At 41.5% G+C, this 21539-nt stretch overlaps 1 protein-coding gene across 1 annotated transcript; it reads right to left on the reverse strand.

The window, feature by feature from the left end:
* Positions 1 to 276: 276 nt before the first annotated feature.
* ARL6IP5 (ARF like GTPase 6 interacting protein 5) lies at positions 277 to 21538 on the reverse strand. Its single transcript, XM_020910149.2, has 3 exons — positions 21261 to 21538; positions 3526 to 3743; positions 277 to 1204 (listed from the first exon to the last, which is right to left on the reverse strand). The coding sequence occupies exons 1-3, from the start codon at positions 21434 to 21436 to the stop codon at positions 1032 to 1034; spliced, it is 567 nt and encodes a 188-aa protein (XP_020765808.1). The 5' UTR covers positions 21437 to 21538; the 3' UTR covers positions 277 to 1031.
* Position 21539: the final 1 nt, after the last annotated feature.

Here is a 21539-nt window from a genome sequence, read left to right on the forward strand (position 1 = left end):
CAGAAGTCAATGATCATTTTCATTCTCATTTTTAAAGGTCTGTTTGCTTGGTCATCTAAAGATGCTTTTCACATTTCGAAAGATCAGCTATTACTGTCCTCTTTCTACCCCCAAGGAATTAATAAAAATGCACATTCATTTCTTCTAAATGTGGCAGTTAAAAACTGAAAAAAAAGACTAGAAAGGGGAAAGTAACAACTTTCTCCATTAGCTACAGTCCAGTCTGCTTCTCTAACTGACCCACATCCCTCTTTGTCATTATAAAAACAAAAACTGTGCAGTAGAAACTCATTTTATTCAGATTTTTTTTAACAAGCTCGTCAAGAATAATACAGGCTACAGAGCTGTAACCCCCTTAAAGAAGATGATATTTAGTTTGCAACATATGCCTTCTAATGAAAACATTAATAGCATTTCAAAAATTTACAAAAAGTATGATAAAATATTCTCCTAAGCAGCTAGCAGCTTTGTTTGTAAACAAAATAGAAACAACTGCTTTATCCACTGCACATCAACCAGGAGGCAAAGTGATCAAGATCATTTTTTAAACAATAATAATAAAAGCTAAACTAATTGATACCCCACATATTATAATCCTAAGGAAGGAATATTTTTGGAAGAGGATGCAGAGGGGGATTAAAACAGGATAACATCATCTCCTTTCAGTCTTTTCATTTATTCATATTGCCTTGATACTTTACAAACTGTTTCCTACAAAATAACCATATTGTTGTTGTACACTCCATGATTCTTTTATTCCCCTTAGGAAATAAGGGTGATTCATTTCCAATCAGCTTACATAAACACACTAGAGATGTCAAACGTAACAGGAGGGTGGTTTCTTTTAGTCGGAGGCCTTTTCTCTGTTGTCAGCAGAGATAAGAACAGGGAGGCCTCTCCGTGCCCGGGGCCACGGATGGCAGGATGGTTCATGCACCTCCTACTTCAAAAACACAAACGGAAAGTAGGTCTGGACAAGGGCAAGCCGCAACTCGATTTCTGCTGCAACCCCATCATCAGGTCAGCTCTGTTTACTCCTTCACTTTACTGATATAGTCAGTGAGCTTGGTGATGGTTTCCTCCTGCTGCTCCAGGGCATCCAGGACAATCCCCATGGGCGTCCTCTTCAGACCAATTCCCTCCATTTTATTCTCCAGTTTGTTCTTGAGGTTCCGGAGCCTCAGTGACGCATGGATGAACATCACTACAGGGAAGTCAAAGGTGACGGTTAGCACCAACGCACCCATTCTCCCTCCCCGCTTCACAAGTAACAACTTTCTCCATTAGCTACAGTCCAGTCTGCTTCTCTAACTGACCCACATCCCAGTGTGGATCCTTAAACCTGACATAAAGCTCTCTGTCAGCCTAATGGACCCAAGTCCCTGTATGGATCCTGGGACTTTACTGTATTCTTTGTGTGTGCAGAATGTCGTATTCAGCAGGAAGGACCATAATCTGGCAGCCACGCTCTTCCCTTCACACATTGTTATCACTGCCTTTCAGATGCTACTTAAATAGCCTGAAATTCAAAGCGAATCGATGTGATTTCAACCTACCTAAAAATGAACGTAATGCTAACCTTTTCCGGAAAAGAACTCATGCTCAGTTCAGGGGTTATCTGTATTTTGTTCCTGCAGGAGGCATGCAAGTGAAGTCCTCTTAGAAGGTGCCTCCCTTAGGGCAGTTGTGCGCCGTGTTGGGTATAGATATCTGGATAAAACGCTATTGCACAGTGTTGGATATAGAATGTCTGGATAAAATGCTAAGGGTTTACAGACCTTATGTAACCTGGTATTCACAGAATTTACCTGATCATTAATAATTACCTGAGTTTGTAAGAAACAGATTTTCTCTGGCCCATCTCCTGGGCCTCCTGAACTTCTAGAACCTTTACAGGGATGGGCTCAGGAGTCTGTAGTTAAGTCAACACCTTGGGTAATCTACACCAGCACTTTTCAAACTTCTGTGTGCATATAGATCACCAGAGAGAAAGCCTGTTAGACAGGCAGATTCCCAGTCTCCAGCACCTGGAGTTGAGATTGTTGAGTTCAGATTGTTGAGACCGAGGTAGGGTTCCGGAATGTAACGTTTCAGTAGCCACTGTGGATGATTCTGATGTGGGTGATTTGGGGCCCTCATTTTGAGAAGCACTCATGTGCATTCTCTCTGGAGGCTCCTAATCAAGAGTGACCGCTAGAAACATTTGAGCTTTCTAAAAATACAGGTTCTTTGGACAGCCCTGTGGACCAAAGAATCAAGATCTCCAAGGGATGTGACTAAGAAATGTATATGTTAAAATCATCCTGAATGATTCTCACAATCATCAAAGTTTGGGAATCACTGATCTTGTCTAATTCCCTTCTTTTATGGATGAGTGAACTATAGCCCATATAGGAGTATTGTTGTTCAGTCACTCAGTAGTGTCTGACTCTTTGTGACCCCATGGACTGCAGCACTCCAGGCTTCCCTGTCCTTCACTGTTTCCCAGAGTTTGCTCAAACTCATGTCCATTGAGTTGATGATGCCATCCAATTATTTCATTGTCTGTTGCCCCCTTCTCCTTCTGCCCTCAATCTTTCCCAGCATCAGGATCTTTTCCAGTTGAGTCAGCTCTTCCCATATAAGACAATTGGTGCAGATCACATAGCTGGTTTCCAGCAGGTCTACGAAGAGAAACCTGGACCTTTGACTCTTAACTTACGATACGTTTCATTACACTGCTCTGTTTTCTACAAGCTGTATAGTGAGGCAGAATCACTGAAATACTGTCTCTAGCACATAAAGAAATCCTGAAGAGTATTTCAAAAGTGTCTAAATTTAATGATTTAATTATTTTATCCAATAAAATGTGGGATTCACATATAAATATTCTGGGGGCTTAATCTAACAAACCCTAAACAAGGAATTGATTTTATTTAATGGAATGGCAGCACATGAAATGCTTTTAAAATTTAAAGGGATGTTCCTGTCACTGAGTACATTATAATTCTAATTAGATTTCCACTGATGAGACTGGAGTTTTATCTGTTCTCTATTTCAGGCTTCAAGTGCTTGGGAATCTCAGTCAACAGTGCACATAGACTTTAGAAAATGTCTAGTTCTCGTCACCAGAATTGGAGTCCATGGTTATCTATACTCTGGGCCAACTTACAACGCTTTTGACACTAATTACGATCTTCTGAGTAAGTAGAGAGTAAACATTCATTTCTGTGTCAGCACGGGATGCCTGGCACTAAACAGTTAAGAACAGACTCTAATCTGGATGCCAATGCAGACCATGCCACTACTGTATTACTTGGGATCCGAATTTGTTTTGTTTACTGTTGTGTCCCCAGAAGAGTGACACAGAGGGGGTGCCCAGTACGTATTTGTGCCATTAATGGGCTATTCAGCCTTGATCTGCTGTTGCAGAAAACTCTTGATAGTTTTGCAGACCTGCCAACGCACCTCAGAAACAGGTTAGGGCATTCTCACTGGATGAATGGATCGACATTTCTTGATGATATAAGGCTCAGGTTCACTTACACAGCAAGGGAAAAGTGATACCAAACACAAAGACCATCACTCCCCCGAACATGGAGATGAGGAAGTAGCTGGCTAGCATGACCACCATGACAAACGCTGTGGGGTACTGCTTCTTCATCCGACGGAGGATGTCTTTATTGTGGGCTGCCCACACAAAGCCCGTGAACACGAGCACCACCACAATGCCTCCAAGGATCATGTTGAAGGGGCTCAGGAACCTGGAATATGGAAGAAAGGGGGAGCCCAGGTCAGGAGGAGGGGAATGAGGAAGGGGGGAGGGGAAGAGTAACAACAAAGCATACTTACCAAGCCTTTTCTCTAAGTTGTCTCATTTAATCCTCATATCCTGACGAGGTCGATAGTATTAAAATTCTCAAAGGAAGAAACTTGGGCACAGAGGTCAGAACACAGTGGAGGGAAGATTCACAGGAGGCAGTGTACTCCCACCAAACAGCCCATCACATTAGAGGCCCAGCATTTCAGTAGACGAGAGCCCCTTTGCTGGATGGGATGTCTTTAGCTTTCCTACATCCTGGGCTCTAGTTTCAAGGATTGTATTTTCTGAGCTCCAAGGGCTTATTTAAATCCTCCTAGAATCTGCCATGCTAGATGAACGTGGAGTTCAGGTCACATGGTGGTTCAGCCCACACACGGTGGGCTTCATAAGCCAGTCTGCAGTCACACTTGTGTCTGGACTGTACAATATTTTTAACAACTTTTACTTGAATCCCAATGTGTGTGTGTGTGTGTGTGTGTGTTTAAATCCATCAACCTTGGGGTTTCTTGCTTCTCCTGGAAACAAGAAAATCTCACAAAACGAGGCCCAGTTTCCCACGTCAGCCACTGTCTAGAGTGCCTTCTCCTTTACACAGAATAAATGCTCTCCATTTAACCTCAGCCCCCACCACTATCTATGGAAATCTTTGACACAGAGGCCCCCAGTGAGCAGCCATTAATAACTGTTTTTCTAACAGGTGCCTTGCCCTGGTCTCTTACATAAGCTGCCTGGCCCATGGAGGCATTTGGGTTTATGACTCCTGGTTAGAGAGGCCACTCTAATTCTTTAAAAGGCCCAGAGTATCATTAGGAGATGGGTTATCAACTGAGATTTCCAGGCATAAAACCTCAAGTTTCATTGTTACCTGAGCCAAAGGTTACACTGCTGTTGATAATGGGGGAAAGCCATTTATAAAGAGGACGTGTTGGTCAAGTACTTCATAAGTGAGAATGACTGGGCATTGTAGCCCCACCCATCCCCACCCTCAACCCACTGTGTGTATAAAATTCTTAAAAGACATTTGTGGTCAGCAAGTATGATGATTTACTAACTTTTTACCCTCCTAAGAGGCTAATGAGCATGTTGCTTGGGAAGAACAAGGAGGGGTCACTGTGTTATCAGCATCACTGATTTGGAAGACAGGATAATGAAAGGTGATGCCAAGAACTGACTTTCTCCAAAACAGAACAAATGAAGTCATTTCATATTGGGATTTATATTTAGGATAACTAAGACTCCTTTTTAAAAAATCCCTTGAAATTTTTTGCCCTGATTCTGCCTCCTAAAACAGAAAAGCAATTTTACTATTTAATATTTAAATACTTTCAAATAGGAGTGAAAGTATTGCATATCTTAAGGGGTGAAAGCAGGGACATAATTAATGTCAAACTCCTTTGAAAAAGTTAATTTCTACTGAAATGCATGGAGCTAAACAGTGATCAAAGTAGTAGCATGTAGTTTTAAATTAAACTCTATAATAAGTTGCTTATTTCATTCAGAACTCTTGCAAAGACTTATACCCTTCCAGGCAAAAATCTCTTCAGAATAGATAATGTAAAGAAATTAATAAAAATGCAAAGACTGAATTGTAACAGTATTCACATGAGTGGTATTTATAACTTTTAGAAACAATGTATATGGCCAACAATGTACTAAATGGTGACATATATAATTATTTTCAAAAAGTCAAAGTATGCTTTATCATGCATGAAGGCAATAATATATTGCTTAGGTAAAAGCAACAATTCTCTCTGGTAGGTGGATTTAGAACCTATGTTATATAACTCAGAAGTAGAAATTTCTACAATCAGTACATTATTTTATGATCAGAAATAAAGTGAACATACAAAACAGAAAACGTAAAGATAGAAAAGTAACTGCTCCCCAGCCCCAGCCTCCCTGGTGGTTCAGACGGTAAAGAATCTGCTTGCGGTGCAGGAGACCTCAGTTTAGTCCCTGGGTTGGGAAGATCCCCTGGAGGAGGGCATGGCCACCCACTCCAGTATTCTTGCCTGGAGAATCCGTGGGCAGAGGAGCTTGGCGGGGGCTACAGTCCACGGGGTCACACAGAGTTGGACACGACTTAGTGACTGAGCGTGCACGCAGGATCTCCAGCCCCACACCTCTGGCTTTGGGCAGGCCAACTACAACAATCTTGCCTTGCTTCATCTCTCCAGTGATGCTGATGCAATTTCAATTCATGAGCACAGCCAAGCTCTGCCTTCTCCCACTCAAACTCTGGTTTCTGGCTCACTGTCCAGATCCTCTTTCAACTAATACACCCCACCCCACCCCACCCCACTCCTGAAGCTTTCCCAACATCCAGCACATGTGCCTGTCTCTGTGTCCTCCTTCTCCCTCAGCGTGTTCATTATCTAGGTCTCTTGGCCCTTTTTTCTTTTCTTTTTCATGATTCTATCTGGGTTATACCGTCTCTCCAGCTTTGACCCTAGAATTGGTTTGGCAAAGACAAAAATGTCCTTCAAGGTCTGGGGAAGGAAAGATCTAGGTCAGGGCCAAAACAGGATCTTCTTTTGCAGGTGATGGGGAGACTGGGTGGAGAGGCTTAGAAACTCTCCCAGACTAACACATTTCATTTCTAGCACCAAAAACATTATGAGAAAAATTTAAAAGACTCTAGCAGTTTTACTGGGTAATAGGATCATGGGTAGTATATTCCCATTTGCTTATTTCTATTTTCATATTATTTCAATAGTCATATATTACTTGAAGATAAAATAATTGATATTTAAAAATAAAAGTAATGGGAGAAAGTTGCCTGAAAGAGACAAACCCTTTTACATAGACTTGATGTTGACCAAATCAATATTAACTAGAAGAACTAGAGCAGAAGGTTCAAGTTTAGGAAACTCCTTTGAAAAGCTCCAAATAGGAGATGGTTGCATGCTGATGACTCTGTGTGTGTATGTGCTAATCACTTCGGTCATGTCTGACTCTTTGCGACCCTGTGGACCTTAGCCCGCCAGGCTCCTCTGTCCATGAGATTCTCTCCAGGCAAGAATATTGGAATGAGTTGTCAATGCCTCCTCCAGCATATGTTCCTGACCCAGGGATTGAACCCGTGTCTCCTGAATTGGTAGGCAGGTTCTTTATCACTAGCACCACCTGGGAGGCCCGGGAGATGGTTGGTTGGTGGAAAATGTCAAAGGTCTCCATCTCAGTTCTTCCTGGAATATCTATTAAAATAATAATTTACAAGGCAGAGCATATAATAAAATGCATGCCAAGTTTTTTCTATGTTTCTTGGTACAAGTGAGGTAGACCTCTAGGCTGAATGGCTAAATCAAGCCCAGGACAAAGAACAATGAAAAATCTAGGCCTGACTCAAGCAATTCCAAATGTACTTTTCACCTGCTCCTGTTGCTCATGTTCAAGAAGAAAGAACAGAGCAGAGAGTCCTATAGGACTGGTTTTAGCTTACCCAATGCCCAAGCTGTGATCTATAATTAGAAACTGAAGTTACAAGCTGGAAAAAATGAACAAAGTTACTTGGAGCAGAAATGATTTTCTTCTTTATTCTGCGCAAGTGCAATTCTGTTCTAAGAAAGGGGAAAGTGCACAGCACCCACTGCCCTGGCACCTCCTTGTACTTGGAGCGAAATATAAATACACAGATCATCCTCCAGAGATTAACTTCATTTTCCAGTTAGTGCAGGAGTTTTGGAAACCAGTTCTTGTTTGAAATGAGTAAAGCTTTTACTTAACAGTTTGGGTTCTTAGTGACATAAATCAACATAAAGCCCAAGGACCATTAGGATAAAACTTTCATAAATAGGCCACCTAGCTTTCATGTGGACAATTGCTGTTGGATTTGATAGGTGCCATTTCATTTTTTGGAGGTCCATGAATGAGGAGGAAGGGAGGCAGGAAGCTAGATGGAAGCAAAGGAGAAGGGGGAAGGGAGAGAGGAGGGAGAAAAGAGACCGAGGGAGAGGTGGAGAGATCGTGATTTTGTCTTTGATGAAAACAGGACTTTCCTTTACAAATCAAAAACATTAAATACGTTTTTCTATTGTGAGTTGAAAATATATACCTACATATATATGTATCTTGAGCTTCCCAGGTGGTGCTAGAGGTAAAGAACCCGCCTGCCAATGCAGGAGACATAAGAGACCCAGGTTTGATCTCTTGGAGGAGGGCATGGCAACCCACCCCAGTATTCTTGCCTGGAGAACCCCGTGGACAGAGGAGCCTGGCGGGTTACAGTCCATGGGGTCGCAAAGAGTCAGACACAGCCAAAGCAACTTAACAAGCACACACATGCATGTGTATTCTACTCAGTAAGAAGATAAATGACAATATCAATATGACAGATAAATGTCATAGTTAAAAATTCATAGTGGAATCACTAACAGTTGTAAAAAGGCTTAGAATCCCATCACAGAACTCTGTAGTTGACTCTTCAAAGAGGAATAAGTGCAATCCCATTACACGGATGAATAAGCTGAGACCCAGGGCAGTGAATAAACATATTTAGAGGAATCCAGGGGTAGGAAAAACAGTGCCAGTTGACACAATTCATAATGTAACCCATTCTGTGTTGTTAACCAGCTCCAGGGATTTCCCCCCCTCAACCATTTTAGAACCCTTTTCTTCTAGTTTGGGGTAAGCAACTAAAGGTCATTCTAGAAAATCCCTCAACATTCTCATTTGTCTCTAAAGGAAGGTAGTTATGAGCTGGTGTGGACGCAGGTCCTAAACTTACCAACGTGACTCAGCTAGCTATGGCTGTAGTTTCAACACAAGTTGCTAAAAGAAAAAGAAAAATCTTGGCCAACTGCAGAATTTTAGAGCTAGCATGGATCTTGAAAACACATCTCATTCTACACAGAAAGAGTTAGTTGCTCAGTCATGTCTGACTCTTTGTGACCCCATGGACTGTAGCCTCTGTTCATGGAATTTTCTACACAGAACTAAGATAAGAAACAGGTAAGTTAATAAATTTGTTCTGAGGCTCCCAACTGCAGTGCTAGTGATAAAAGTTTATTCAGAGATCTTCAAATGGACTCAAGTGCACATTTGTTAATGCCTGCCATGCTGTAATGCCAACAAGAACCAAAGAGGCAGTGAAATATTTTCTGAGCAACAGAAGTAGCTTTGCACTGCGTTCCAATTTTCTAACCCTCAAAAAGCTATTTTTGTAGTTTGGTTCCTGAGGAAGCCTGACTCACTAAGAAAGGGGGGGAACAATTTACTCACAATGCACTTCTCTAAATTGGTGATATTTTTCTGAGGTTCTGAAACAACCAGAGGAGTCACTGCAAATATGAATCCACCCATCCATTTTCTTGCTTCCTAGTGCTCTTAGGATAAAAACAGCATTTTTTTCCACATTCTACAAGGCCCCGCAGGGTCTGGCCCCTACCTTTCTCTGCAGCCAGGGCCATTGCATACAGTTGTGTAGCTGGTATCTGGTACAAGGGAGCTGAGCTGAGGGTGGGAAACAGGAGCCTGAAATTCAGGCCACACTTCACCTGCCAAACTGTGATTTGCCTTACGCTGCATCTGCCAGGAGGAACGGACCTGGCAATCATCAGGTATGAGGGATGCCTAAGGGCTATAGCATCTTTGCCTATCAGCTTTCTCATACCACCGCCTCCTGATTTTCTACACCATCCACTGGGGTTTCTGTCTATCTCTAGAGCCTACCCTGCCCCTGGCCATCCCAAGCCTGAGCACAAGCCATTCTTTCTGCCTGATTCTCTCCTATCTCCTTCAAATCTCAGCTTAATCAGCTTTTTCCTAGTCTTTCTGACCACATCCTAGCACCATCTGCCTCTTCGTCACAACCCCTAAGGTGATACATAACTCTGTGTGTGCAACGGCTTCAGTCATGTCTGACTCTTTGCAGCCCTGTGGACTGTAGCCTGCCAGGCTCCCCTCTCCACAGGATTCTCCAAGCAAGAATACTGGATTGAGTTGCCATAAATTCAGTGGCAATTTGATAATTCTTTGAATGAGTATCTTATGAATGTCTCTGTCTTCCATTAGAGATTAAGCACTATGAGAGCAGGGATCGTGATATTTTCTCCCCAGCACTTGGTACGACACCTGGCACAGAGCAGGAATTTGATAAATGTTTGTTCAAAGAAAGAAAAAAAAAAAAAGGTAAGGAAGAGTCTAGCACATTTTCCTGTTATTTAAAGTAAGCTCAGCAACTTTGTATGGCCATGAAATAAATGATGTGAGACTTATCTTGGACAAATTGCTCTTATTCCTCACTGTACACTAAACATTACTGTAAAGATAGTCCCTGCTTTTGCACCTTCACAGAGCTGTGATGACAAATGAAATACTAGAAGTAGGAAAAACTCCTATGTGATATAAGAAAAGATCAGATGAGATCACAGGACCCTTGGGTTTGCTACAAGAAAGGCTCTTTTCTAAGTTCTGTCTCTAGTGCTGGCTGGGGGCCAGCAGGAGGGTGGGCAGGACAGAGGGAGATCCATCCTCCTGTAGACCTGCCTACGTAGGCCCCCCTTGCTCTCGGATTTCACAGATAGCTCCAATCATCTTCTGTGGTTACTTTGGTTCCCCACAGGGCTTTCTTCCTGGCAAGAACTATCTCGATTATAAAGTATAAGTGTATTAAATGCACAAATCAGTTTTGAGTAAACGTGATCAGTGTCTGCTGGATCTCTTGATCACAGGCAGTTAATGTGGGGCAGAGTTCAGTCTCTTTTGTCACAGAAAGGTCAGAGTAACCTAACCTTGAGATTTTCCTAATCGACTGAATCAGCCCACAATATTTATTGCATACTCGCTGTGTACTGAATATTTGTTACACTGTGTGTATTGGTATCATCAAACTAAACACATCCTGATGACCCACTGTCTTGGCAACAGTTGGCATGTTGAAAGTATCTATTGTAAGATATACTTTGGGAACCTCTGTGTTTTCTTCTGTGTTTATCAAGCTCATTGCATGTTTTCTTTGTATTAAACAACAGCCTGGACCTAAGTTAGAAGCTATAAGTCTCACCTCCCACAGCTGTGAAGTTCAGATAGTCATTATACAAGGGATTAGACTGCAGCAGATCTTTTTAAAAAATATTTATTTATTTAGCTGTGCCAGGTTTTAGTGGCAACATGCAAACTCTTAGTTGCAGCATGTGGGATCCAGTTCCTCAGCAGGGATCAAACCTGGGACCCCCACCTTGGGAGCACAGAACCCTAGGCACTGGATCACCAGGGAAGTCCCAGAAAATCCTTTTTAAACTTTTTATTATGGCAAATTCTAAAGGTAAAGAGAATGGTGTAATGAACCTTCCTGTATACTGATCACTGCCTTCAACAATTAGAAACTCATGGTTAATCTCATAATAATGCTTTAGAACTCAAGTGGAAAGATGTTTGTTTATAAACTGTTCTTTCTGAATGCTTTTAGTTGAGGTAACTAAATTGTTGTCACTAGAAAGTTCTTACAGCGCTGTGGAGAGAAGACAGTTGTTTGGACAAATGCTAATGAGTCTGGTGACACATAAACTCCCCTCCTACAAGCAAATCCTTCTCTATTTATCTTCCACTAGAAGGAAATGGCAACCCACTCCAGTATTCTTGCCTGGAGAATTTCATGGACAGAGGAGACTGGTGGGCTACAGTCCGTGGGGTCGCAAAGAGTAGGACACACAAGCGACTAACACATTCACTTTCAACCCCAATTTCTGCAATTCCTTTGTATTTTGTTTGTATTTGTATTGTATATAATTGTATGCAATTCAATTGTATGCAATTCCTTTGTATTTCACTTGTATTTGTATTGTATACAATTCCTTTGTATTTCCTGGAGACAAGGAGGATTGCACTGATGGGATACAAAGCAGATTTGTAGAAGCAGAAGCCAAAGCCTCCACTTGGGATAGGCCTTCTGCCTTCCAAGTGTCTCCATTTTGTGAATGCTCCCTAGGAGAAAAGATTGGGAAATCCTATTTATTTATATGGGTAAATGCTTCCAGAACTGAAAGACAGCCTACAGGTTTTGCTTAAAATCACAGACACAAAAGTGTTCCCTGAAACAAGAAGCCAAGCTCACCACAAGAGACAGGATGGATGCTCCAAGTATTCTGAAGCTGAGTCATTCATTTATCCAAAACAAAAATTAAGAAAGTCCAATGGCACTGCTCAATTTGGTCAATGTCCAGTTCACCTTTTAGAATTGCATTTCCTGTACAGAGCTCTCTGCCCCTGGTAAGCTGACTGAGAGCTTTTGCCCTCTTAGAAAGAGATAAAAAAAGAACCCCAAATCCACTTATTTATTTGTACATTTACCCAGAATCATTGTAAATCCTTACATAGGCAAAGGAGATAGAAACTACTAACCCCAGTCTGGCAGCAGTAGGGGATTTTTTTTTTTAAAAGGGTAAATGGGGAGATGTTGAGAAAAACAAGGTTACATACGTAGTGTCAGAGAAGATGATCTAATGAATTCTTATTTGATGAGGAATTTTCAGATCAAAATTGACTGTTGATAGACCTCTTCAAGTTCTACATTCAGAAGAAACACATATCGTGCCAGGGAAAGACATGTGCCAGCATGCCAAGCTCAGTGCCTCAAGTGCAAATAAAAGTGTGTGGGAGAGCAGGGAGAGATGAGTTCTGGGAGGACTGCGGAAGGCTGGGTGGACTTGTACTCCCACGGGTATCATCAGAGCATCCACGGTATCTGGGATGGAGCAGGTGCTCAGTAAATATCTATCCAATTGAGTAGACGGCATCTGAGCTGCAAGTGAGGATGGTTCCACTTAATAATCCTTTCTCCATCCACACACTTAGTACCTCTCCCACTTTTTGACACCTGCAAGTTTTGCAATTTGGAATCATTAATGTACAGGGGAGATCAGGTTAAGTCAGGTTGAAAACGATGTGTGTTTATATATGTGTATGTTTCTGTACACTTGCTATACTCGTATAAAAATTGATTATTATGTTTTCAGCATCATCTTGGTGCCTCTCTAGACTCTAAAAGTTATAAGGGCAGGAACCAGGCTGTCTTATTCTTCACTGTATCTCCCAGCATAATATCTGAGATTTTGGTAAGTGATTCATACTCTTAGTGGAATCAATAAAGGAAGCAACACAAGTGAGAGAAATATTGTAGAACTGGCTTTGAAGCTGATAAATTTCAGGAAACACTTCCATTAAGTTCAGCATAAACAGATTGCAATTAATGCTATCTGCAAAGGTTTTAATACATTCCCTTCCATCCAAGGGCTCTCTGACTCTTCTCTTCCTCTACCAACTAGAAACTTAAAAGGTATAAACAATCTGCCCATTTCTTAAAACCAGGTATTGGTAGCTACCAGCCTAGAACATAAAATGAGACCACTCATTTTGAAAAAGATTACAGTATAGTCTTTTCAGATAGAATTACCAGCCTTCCAGAAACTCCTTACCATCCCAAGCAACTGAAAGCAAAAACCGGTAACTGTAGTTTCTGCCCAGTGCTAACACCTGCACAGCCCATACAGGGATGAAGTACTTCAGCTAACAAAATATGAGCTGATTCACTCACCAGCTACATTATGTTGCCTTAAAGGAGAAGCCCCAATGTACATCATTGAGAATAAAGGTGCCTTTCTGGCTGGAGACACAGCAGAGGCATGGACATAACGCACAGAATCTGTGTGCGGTGAGTACTTCTGAGGCCACATCAGAAAATATGTGTTCTAATGGCAGGGAGTATTTGTGAGAGGGAGACAGGCATGATAATACAAATGTTGTGAGTCAGGTATGCTGTTGAATTTGGTTAATAAGGAGCTTTAGAATACATGCAATGGCTTAATGGACAAAGTATTTCAATTATATTAATAAACCAAGCTTCTATTAGCAGCTTTGATTCAAATTAGCCTCGTGACCTTCACATCTATGAAAGCTGTGGGGTTTGACGGGATCAGTATTTTTTTTATTTTTAGCTTTCTTTTTTTCTTTCTCGCTCTCTATTTTTTTTAGTTTTTAAATTATGAGAATATGATAACATGTACAGGAAACTTGGAAAATATGGAACAAAGTTACATATGGTCCCACTATATAAGTAGGTAAATTAAGATTTTTAATTAAATTTTTAATATCAGACTCTAAAGAATCAATAGAATGAATATACAGAGAAGTAGAAGGATACAGAAGACCTGAAAAGCACCATGAACCAATTCAACATAATTAAGATTTATATAATTTTCACACAATGGTAGGATACAAATTCTCTTCAAGTTCCCTTAGACCGTAAACTAGGAGACACTGGAACATATCCAGGGATATAAAACAAGGTGCAAAAATTTCATGGCCTAAAGGTACCGAAATCTATATATAGAGTCTGTTCTCTTATCACTGTGGGATTATGTTAGAAATCAATATCAAAAGATGTTTTTAAAATAGCTCACATATTTTCAAGTTCAATGTGACATTTACCAACAGAGATCTTTGACTTAGCCATTGAAAGCCTCAAAGTTAGAAGACTGAAAAAAACACAGAGGGTGATTGCAGAGAAGAAAGCATTTAAATGAGAAAGTAATATCAAAGATACTTTAAAACCTCCAAGCATTTAGAAATTAAATGTCCACTATTAAATGATGAGTAAGAATTGATGCTTTTGAATTGTGGTGTTGGAGAACTCCGACTCTTTAGAGTCCCTTGGATTGCAAGACCAAACCAAACAATCCTAAAGGAAATCAGTCCTGAATATTCATTGGAAGGACAGATGCTGAAACTGAAGCTCCAGTACTTTGGCCATCTGATGTGAATAGCTGACTCATTTGAAAAGACCCTGATGCTGGGAAAGATTGAAGACAGGAGCAGAAGGGGATGACAGAGGATGAGATGGTTGGATGGCATCACCAACTCGATGGACATGAGTTTGAGCAAGCTCTAGGAGTTGGTGATGGACAGGGAAGCCTGGCATGCTGCAGCCCATGGGGTCGCAAAGAGTTGGACATGACGGAGTGACTGAACTGAACTGGTATCTAGCAACAAGGAAAATTAGAACATATTGGTAATATAAGAGGGATCAGTACTTCTCAGTTTCAACTTAGGAGACATATCAGAATTACTTGGGGCATTGAAAAAAAAAAACAAAAAACACAGATGCCTGAAACTAGCCAAGAACTATACACCAAGAATCTATAAAAGGTAACATCTGGGCTTATAGGTTGATTTATTTATATTTTTTTACTCTTTCCTTTGAACCAGATCAGATCAGTGTTTTTTAAATTGCAATGCACCTAGGACTCATCTAAGTGTTGTGTTAAAATACAGATTCTGACCCAAGAGGTCTGGGATGGACCCTGAAAGTCTGCATTTCTAACAGCCTCCCAGGGTGAAAAAAAAAAAAAATACTGCAGTTCCATGGTCCACAGTTTGGACAGATTTCTCTAGCAAATCTTTTGGTGTTCTTTTAAGCACATGGATGCCTGTCTACAACTAGAATGTATCACATACTTGGTACTTAAATTGCATGTGCAATATGGTTATGCCTTTGCTTTTCACTTTGAAAATAGAAACATCTATTGCTATAGACAACAGAAAAAGAATATCCAGTACTAAGATGTCTCCTGTGAAGGATGGAGGAGGTTAAGTCATGTTCTTTTTTATCTTAAACATTGTTCCTTTCTTGCCTTTTTTTTTTTTTATTAGTTGGAGGCTACTTTACAATATTGTAGTGGTTTTTGTCATACATTGACATGAATCAGCCATGGAGTACATGTATTCCTCATCCCGATCCCCCTTCCCACCTCCCTCCCCACCCAATTCCTCTGGGTCTTCCCAGTGCACCAGGCCCGAGCACTTGTCTCATGCATCCAGCCTGCGCTGGTGATCTGTTTCACCCTAGATAATATACATGTTTCAATGCTGTTCTCTCAAAATGAAGAACCCCAGGGTTAAGTAGAAGGAAAGAAATCTTAAAAATTAGGGCAGAAATAAATGCAAAAGAAACTAAAGAGACCATAGCAAAAATCAGCAAAGCTAAAAGCTGGTTTTTTGAAAAAATAAACAAAATTGACAAACCGTTAGCAAGACTCATTAAGAAACAAAGGGAGAAGAACCAAATTAACAAAATTAGAAATGAAAATGGAGAGATCATGACAGACAACACTGAAATACAAAGGATCATAAGAGACTACTACCAGAAGCTCTATGCCAATAAAATGGACAACTTGGAAGAAATGGACAAATTCTTAGGAAAGTATAACTTTCCAAAACTGAACGAGAAAGAAATAGAAGATCTTAACAGACCTTTCTTGCTTTAAATGACACAAAATCTTGTTCAACAGAACATGCATTCCTCAGCTTGTTATTCATGCTTCTTTGACTCATTTGATCTCTTCTGGAGTGATGCCTGCATTTCAAAAGGAAACTCAACTCTTCAAGGAAGCAAAGTTTTTTAAGCAACAGAAGTTGCAATTACTAAAGGGTAACTACCAACCTAGAAGAGTGGAACGGGGAGGGAGATGAGAGGGAGGTTCAAAAGGGAGGGAATATATGAATACCTATGGCTGATTCATGTTGAGGTTTGACAGAAAACAAAATTCTGTAAAGCAATTATCCTTCAATTAAAAAAAAAGTAAATTTTTATAAATAAAGAACATTTCTAAAGTAATCATCTAATACTTCTGCTCAAGAGAATACACAAGTTGGGAGACTTCTAAACATGTCTGTAATCTAGGATTTCATAGAATAATAACAGTTAACATTTGAGTGTTATCATTTGCAAGGCCCTAGTGTGTTTTATATTAATGAAGTCATTTGATTCCTATTCTCTAGCAGAAAAACTCCAGGGCAAGTAGACTTTTGAACAGAAAGTGAATAAAAGCAAATGCCATAAGTCTATCAAAAGATAAAAAGACTGAGTCTGTGGAACCAGTAGAGTCTTCTAGGCAAAGCAGAAAAAGAATGATCACATAACAAATATAATAAATTAAGGCTAATGATCAAAGTTGTATAAAGCTTCAAATCCATGCCATTCCAATGTTTGAAAAGTCAGGAGCCAGGACCTAATGTCAAACTGCTCTGTTCTGTCCTTGCAAAACTCTGTTTTTGTAATTTGTTATAAAGCAACTTGCTTTCCAGGTGGCTCAGTGGTAAAGAATCTGCCTGCCAATGCAGGCGATATGGGTTTGACCCCTAGGCTATTGGGAAGATCCCCTGGAGAAGGAAATGGCAACCTACTCCAGTTTTCTTGCCTGGGAAAACCCATGGACAGAGGAGCCTAGCGGGCTACAGTCCATGGGGTCACAAAGAGTCGGACATGATTGAGTGACTAAACAATAGCAACAATGACAAAGCAACGTGCATTTAGTAAAGATGATGTTGAAGAATCATCATATTTTTCTTGGCAAGAAAGCAGTGGTTCTCAATTGGGGTGATTTGGATCCCAAGGGGACATTTGGCAATGTCTGGAGACAGTTTTGATTGTCACAGATGAAGGGGAGGGTGCTTTTCTCTTTTATTGCAAATTACATTTTATGAATAAAACAAGTACAAACTAATGTATCAATATTCACATAGCAGAGAGCAGAGATAGTGCTAAACATCCTACAATACACAGGATAGTCCCCTACAACAAAGTATTCTACCATCCACAATGTCAGTAGCACCCAGACGGAGAAACATTACAGAAGGGTATTTCACTGCATGTGCAAGGGCAATATGAAATAATCAAGAGTCTGATTTTTAAACTTTTTAAAATTGAATGTTTACGCCATAGTAATCCTAACCAATACATAGTGAGCACTGTCAGTAACAACCCCGGTTAGCCTCACTCTAGGAGCATGTTGCTGTTATGTGCTGGCTGTTGCTGTGTGCTTCGAAGTAATTTATTCCGTTAAGTAGGTTAAAAGTTGGCCCCCACCATCATGTTGAAACCTTATGTTCATTTATTTATTTTCACTCATCAGCTAAGCATCTGCTATATTCTTGGCCTCAGGGATCCAGAGAATAAAAATAATGTTAAGCACAACAACAAGAAAAAACCCCCCACAAACAAAACCCACAGTCTCTGGCCTCAAGGTGTCAAGAGCAGAGAGTGATGAGAAGTGAACACACAACCTAAAACTTGTGGGGTAAGTACCAGGCAAAAGATAGACACAGGTGTGGGGAGGGAGGGGGGAGGGAGAGTGTCTCCTCAAAGAGATGGTACCAAAGCCGAGTCCTGGAGAAGCATGGGTAGGTGAGTAAGTTGGGGACTGGTGTTTGGGTCGATGGAGCTGCTGGGATCAAGATGCTACCTGTGTTTCTCTGTTAGTCTATGATAGCACTAACAGTGATAAAAATAATAATAAAACTCCCAAAATAAATTTCTTGGAGCAAACAGTAGGGGCCAGACACTGTATTAAGAAACTTGCCTATATTAACTCAGATAATCCTCACAAAAGCCCTATAACACAGGTACTGTGAATAGTCTCATTTTACAGTGAGGAAACTGAGGCAAAGGGTGGTCCAAGTGACCTACCCAAGGTCACATGGCTAGTGACTGGTAGTTGGGATTCCAAATTGACTTAACCAGCCACTAGTGCCTAAATTCTTAACTACTATTATCTACTGTGTGAAGAGACAGAAGATATGGTAATTGTCCCCACCAGGTCTGTTAGCTAAGAGACTCACTCAGATTTAATCTGAAAGGCAGAATAGATTCCGTATAGGAATGGAAGTCATTTGCCTGGGAAGCCATGCTATTAGGATGAAGACCAAACTTTTCTAATCATGAATTGTCAGGCCATGCCTGATCGGGCCCTGACTCACAGATCCGTCTCTATCTCAATCCCTCTTAATCTCCATCTCAGTCTGGGCAGCCCCTTCAGTGGTTTTGGAGCCAGATGATGGCCACTTTGTTTGCCCCCTCCAATTCTGCAGTGTTCAAGAGCAGCTTCACTCCTTCCTCACTCACGCCAGTTTTCAACACCAGAACATTCAGAGTTGAGGCTGAAGCCCTCCAACAATGACCTGATGGCCTCTCCCATCCAGCAGCGGGCGGCACCACTGAAGAAGACCTTTCAAACACACTCCTTTCCCCAGGAGACATCTGGGCCATATTTTCACACACACTCTACCAAGATATGATGAGAAACCATCAGATGAACAGCCTCCAGTACTGTTCTGACCTTCCCATCTACGGACGTCACAAAAGAGAAAATTTCTCTTTAGAATGAGAAACATATTCCGGAGTCAGCTACGCTCCCTGACCCTGAAGATACTTGGTTTTTTCCAGCTTTAAGACACTCTAACCTCATGACTCAGAGGAAGGTGGAAAAGTAGTTAAGAGCACAAGCCTGGGATTGTGACTTTGGGCTGGTCATGTAACCTCTCTGAGCCTCAGGTTTAGTAATAATATCTCATTTCACTGGGCTGTATTATGTAGCAAAGTATCTGGCACATGCACACTCAATAAATGTTAGCTTTTATTATAATTAAATTATGAAGAAAGAAGTGAGCAATCTGGAAAGAACTATAGGCTGTGTGTTTGTAGATGCATAGGAAACAGTTGAAGATGTCACAAAAGATTTTACTGGGGTACAAAGGAAATCCCACACTTGACATACAGTCTTTAAAACAACTGACTGGCCTGTATCTTTTGTAAGTTTTTAAAGATAAAGTTAATAAACAATGAAATAGCTACTTGGTACTTTCACAAATTTGACTGCCAATCAACAGCTCCTGCTTGAAAAGGGAAATGGGGAGGGCCAACATCCCAAACTGCCTGAGTTAGTGGGCTAAGACTTCACAATGAAGGAGCTATATTTAGTCAGCGGCTGCCCCTGGCATTCACAGTGAAAAATGAATGCCATCAAGGTGGCAAGGCTACCAGAGCTTGTGTCCATCTGGGCAGTATATCTTCTTGAAAAGCAAGTTTTTTGTTTTGTTTTCTATACATTTGATTGGTCTGTGTCAAATCATGCCCAATACCTAAGACTTTGGGGGGGTGCCTAAAAAAAAAAAGACCCCTAACTAGATCATCAGATAAGATGCCTTTCCAAGGGAAAAGAAAATGAAAAGAAGAGATGCAATCCTATTCACCTATGATTTTTTTTAAGACATTTTTTTATTGCTCTTGGAAATACGCATTAAACATGAAGCTAGGGGAAGGTTGACAAGGCAGCTGATCCAGGCCTGTCCCACTCCAACTAATTTTAACTTGGCAGAGTCTGTTCAGAGGCCAGTGCCCTCCACATACCAAGCTGTTCCGAGTTCGTTAAGTAACACATCCTGAGGCTCTGAGTAATTGTCTACAGAACCCCACAAATGAGAGTCCTTTTCTGCAAAGGGGCAAACAGCCTGAACCATAACAGAAATTATGAACTCCTTTTCTCTCCCCTGAGCTGGCTATCAGGTCCTACATCCTCTCAACAACTGTCGCGTGCTCTTTGGCCAGGATTCCTGTGTGATTGATCTGGGTGTGCCTGAGCTTGGTACAGAGAAGTGACTCAATAAATAAGCCAAAGAACAGTTAACCAACTTCAGAAACCACCCTACTCACCCTTCCCCACACCTTCCAAGTTTCGATTTTTCCTTTCTCCCAGGCCAACTTTCTTTTTCCCTGTGTTCAATTTCAAACAGAAATGTCAGCCACTTCTTTAATGACAAGTGGATTCCTTTATAAAGTCTGAGGGTGGCTTTTTCTTTAAAGATGCATGGGATCAGCAAGATGTAGAATAGCACCACACCATCTTGCAAAAGTGAGTGAAGTATTTTTTAAAGGATGACCTACAAGAAAAAGTGGTTTCTAGAAGAGCAGGTGTTGGGTAAAATCGTATATAACACAGGACACTTAATTTTAAGACCGGGTGCGAAGATAAAGTAACCATCCCTGGCAAGTCCTGGAAGAAAAAAAGAGCAAAAGGGACACCGTTTCTACATGGCAGACTTCGCCCCATACTGGGAGATGCGCCACCAGGCTACACCCACCCTTTTGCTCTTAAGCTCAGCTTTCTCATACAATGTGGCAGGCGCTAGGCCGAGAAACTCAGAAAGAGCAACGCTTCTCTGATGTCCTTTTTACTCTAACACCCCAGAACGCAAGTTCGGATCCATACCCTGGGGCCCCAAACCTTCCAGGACGGCGTCCGCCCCAGCCAGCTGCAGGATAAGGTTACACCACTTTTCTCTTTCTTCTTATTTTTAACAGACCGGGACGCGACAAATATCAACGACAGCAAAAGCGTAATCGGGGCGGAGGAAGAAAAAAAAAAAAGTCATTTTTTTCTTGCTAGAGGCTGGCAATATTTCCGCACTCCCTAGGACTCCTTTCACGCTTCAGCCCGAGGCGCAGAAAAGAAAAAGGACCCCAGATTGCTGTGGCCTCGCCCTGCGAACAAGTGTCCACGGGTTTGCCCACTTGCAATTATCAGGACAGGAGACCGGCGCGGAGAGCGTTTCCGCATCCCGGGATCTTGCACCCAGAGCCCGCTCCGTGCTGACCCCGATCACTGCCCGGGAGGGGAACCCCACTTACCCCACAACGGAAATCATCATGGCAGCCACCACCAGGTAGTTGGTCTGGTAATAGAGCAGGTTGCTCACCACACGGTTGTTCCATTTGGAAATGTCCCTGAAGTCCGGCCGGGCAAAGCGGTCAGAGCCTGGGAAGAAATCGTCCCAGGCGCGGAGAGGAGCGATATTCACATCCATGTTTCGCGTCCCACCTTCTTGTTCTTTGCTTCTGGAATCTGACGGCGGCGGCGCGGCAACAGATCAGCTGAGCTGGGTTAAAGTTGACAGGAGGCTTTGCCTC

The sequence above is a fragment of the Odocoileus virginianus genome, chromosome 26 (assembly GCF_023699985.2).
Source record: "Odocoileus virginianus isolate 20LAN1187 ecotype Illinois chromosome 26, Ovbor_1.2, whole genome shotgun sequence".
Lineage (NCBI taxonomy): Eukaryota > Metazoa > Chordata > Mammalia > Artiodactyla > Cervidae > Odocoileus > Odocoileus virginianus.

Coding starts and splice junctions, on each gene's coding strand:
- ARL6IP5 (XM_020910149.2), bottom strand. CDS start 21,436: ATGGATGTGAATATCGCTCCTCTCCGCGCCTGGGACGATTTCTTCCCA. Junction 3,744..21,260: donor ATGATGATTTCCGTTGTGGG/GTAAGTGGGGTT, acceptor TCCATATTCCAG/GTTCCTGAGCCCCTTCAACA. Junction 1,205..3,525: donor TATCACTTTTCCCTTGCTGT/GTAAGTGAACCT, acceptor ACTTCCCTGTAG/TGATGTTCATCCATGCGTCA.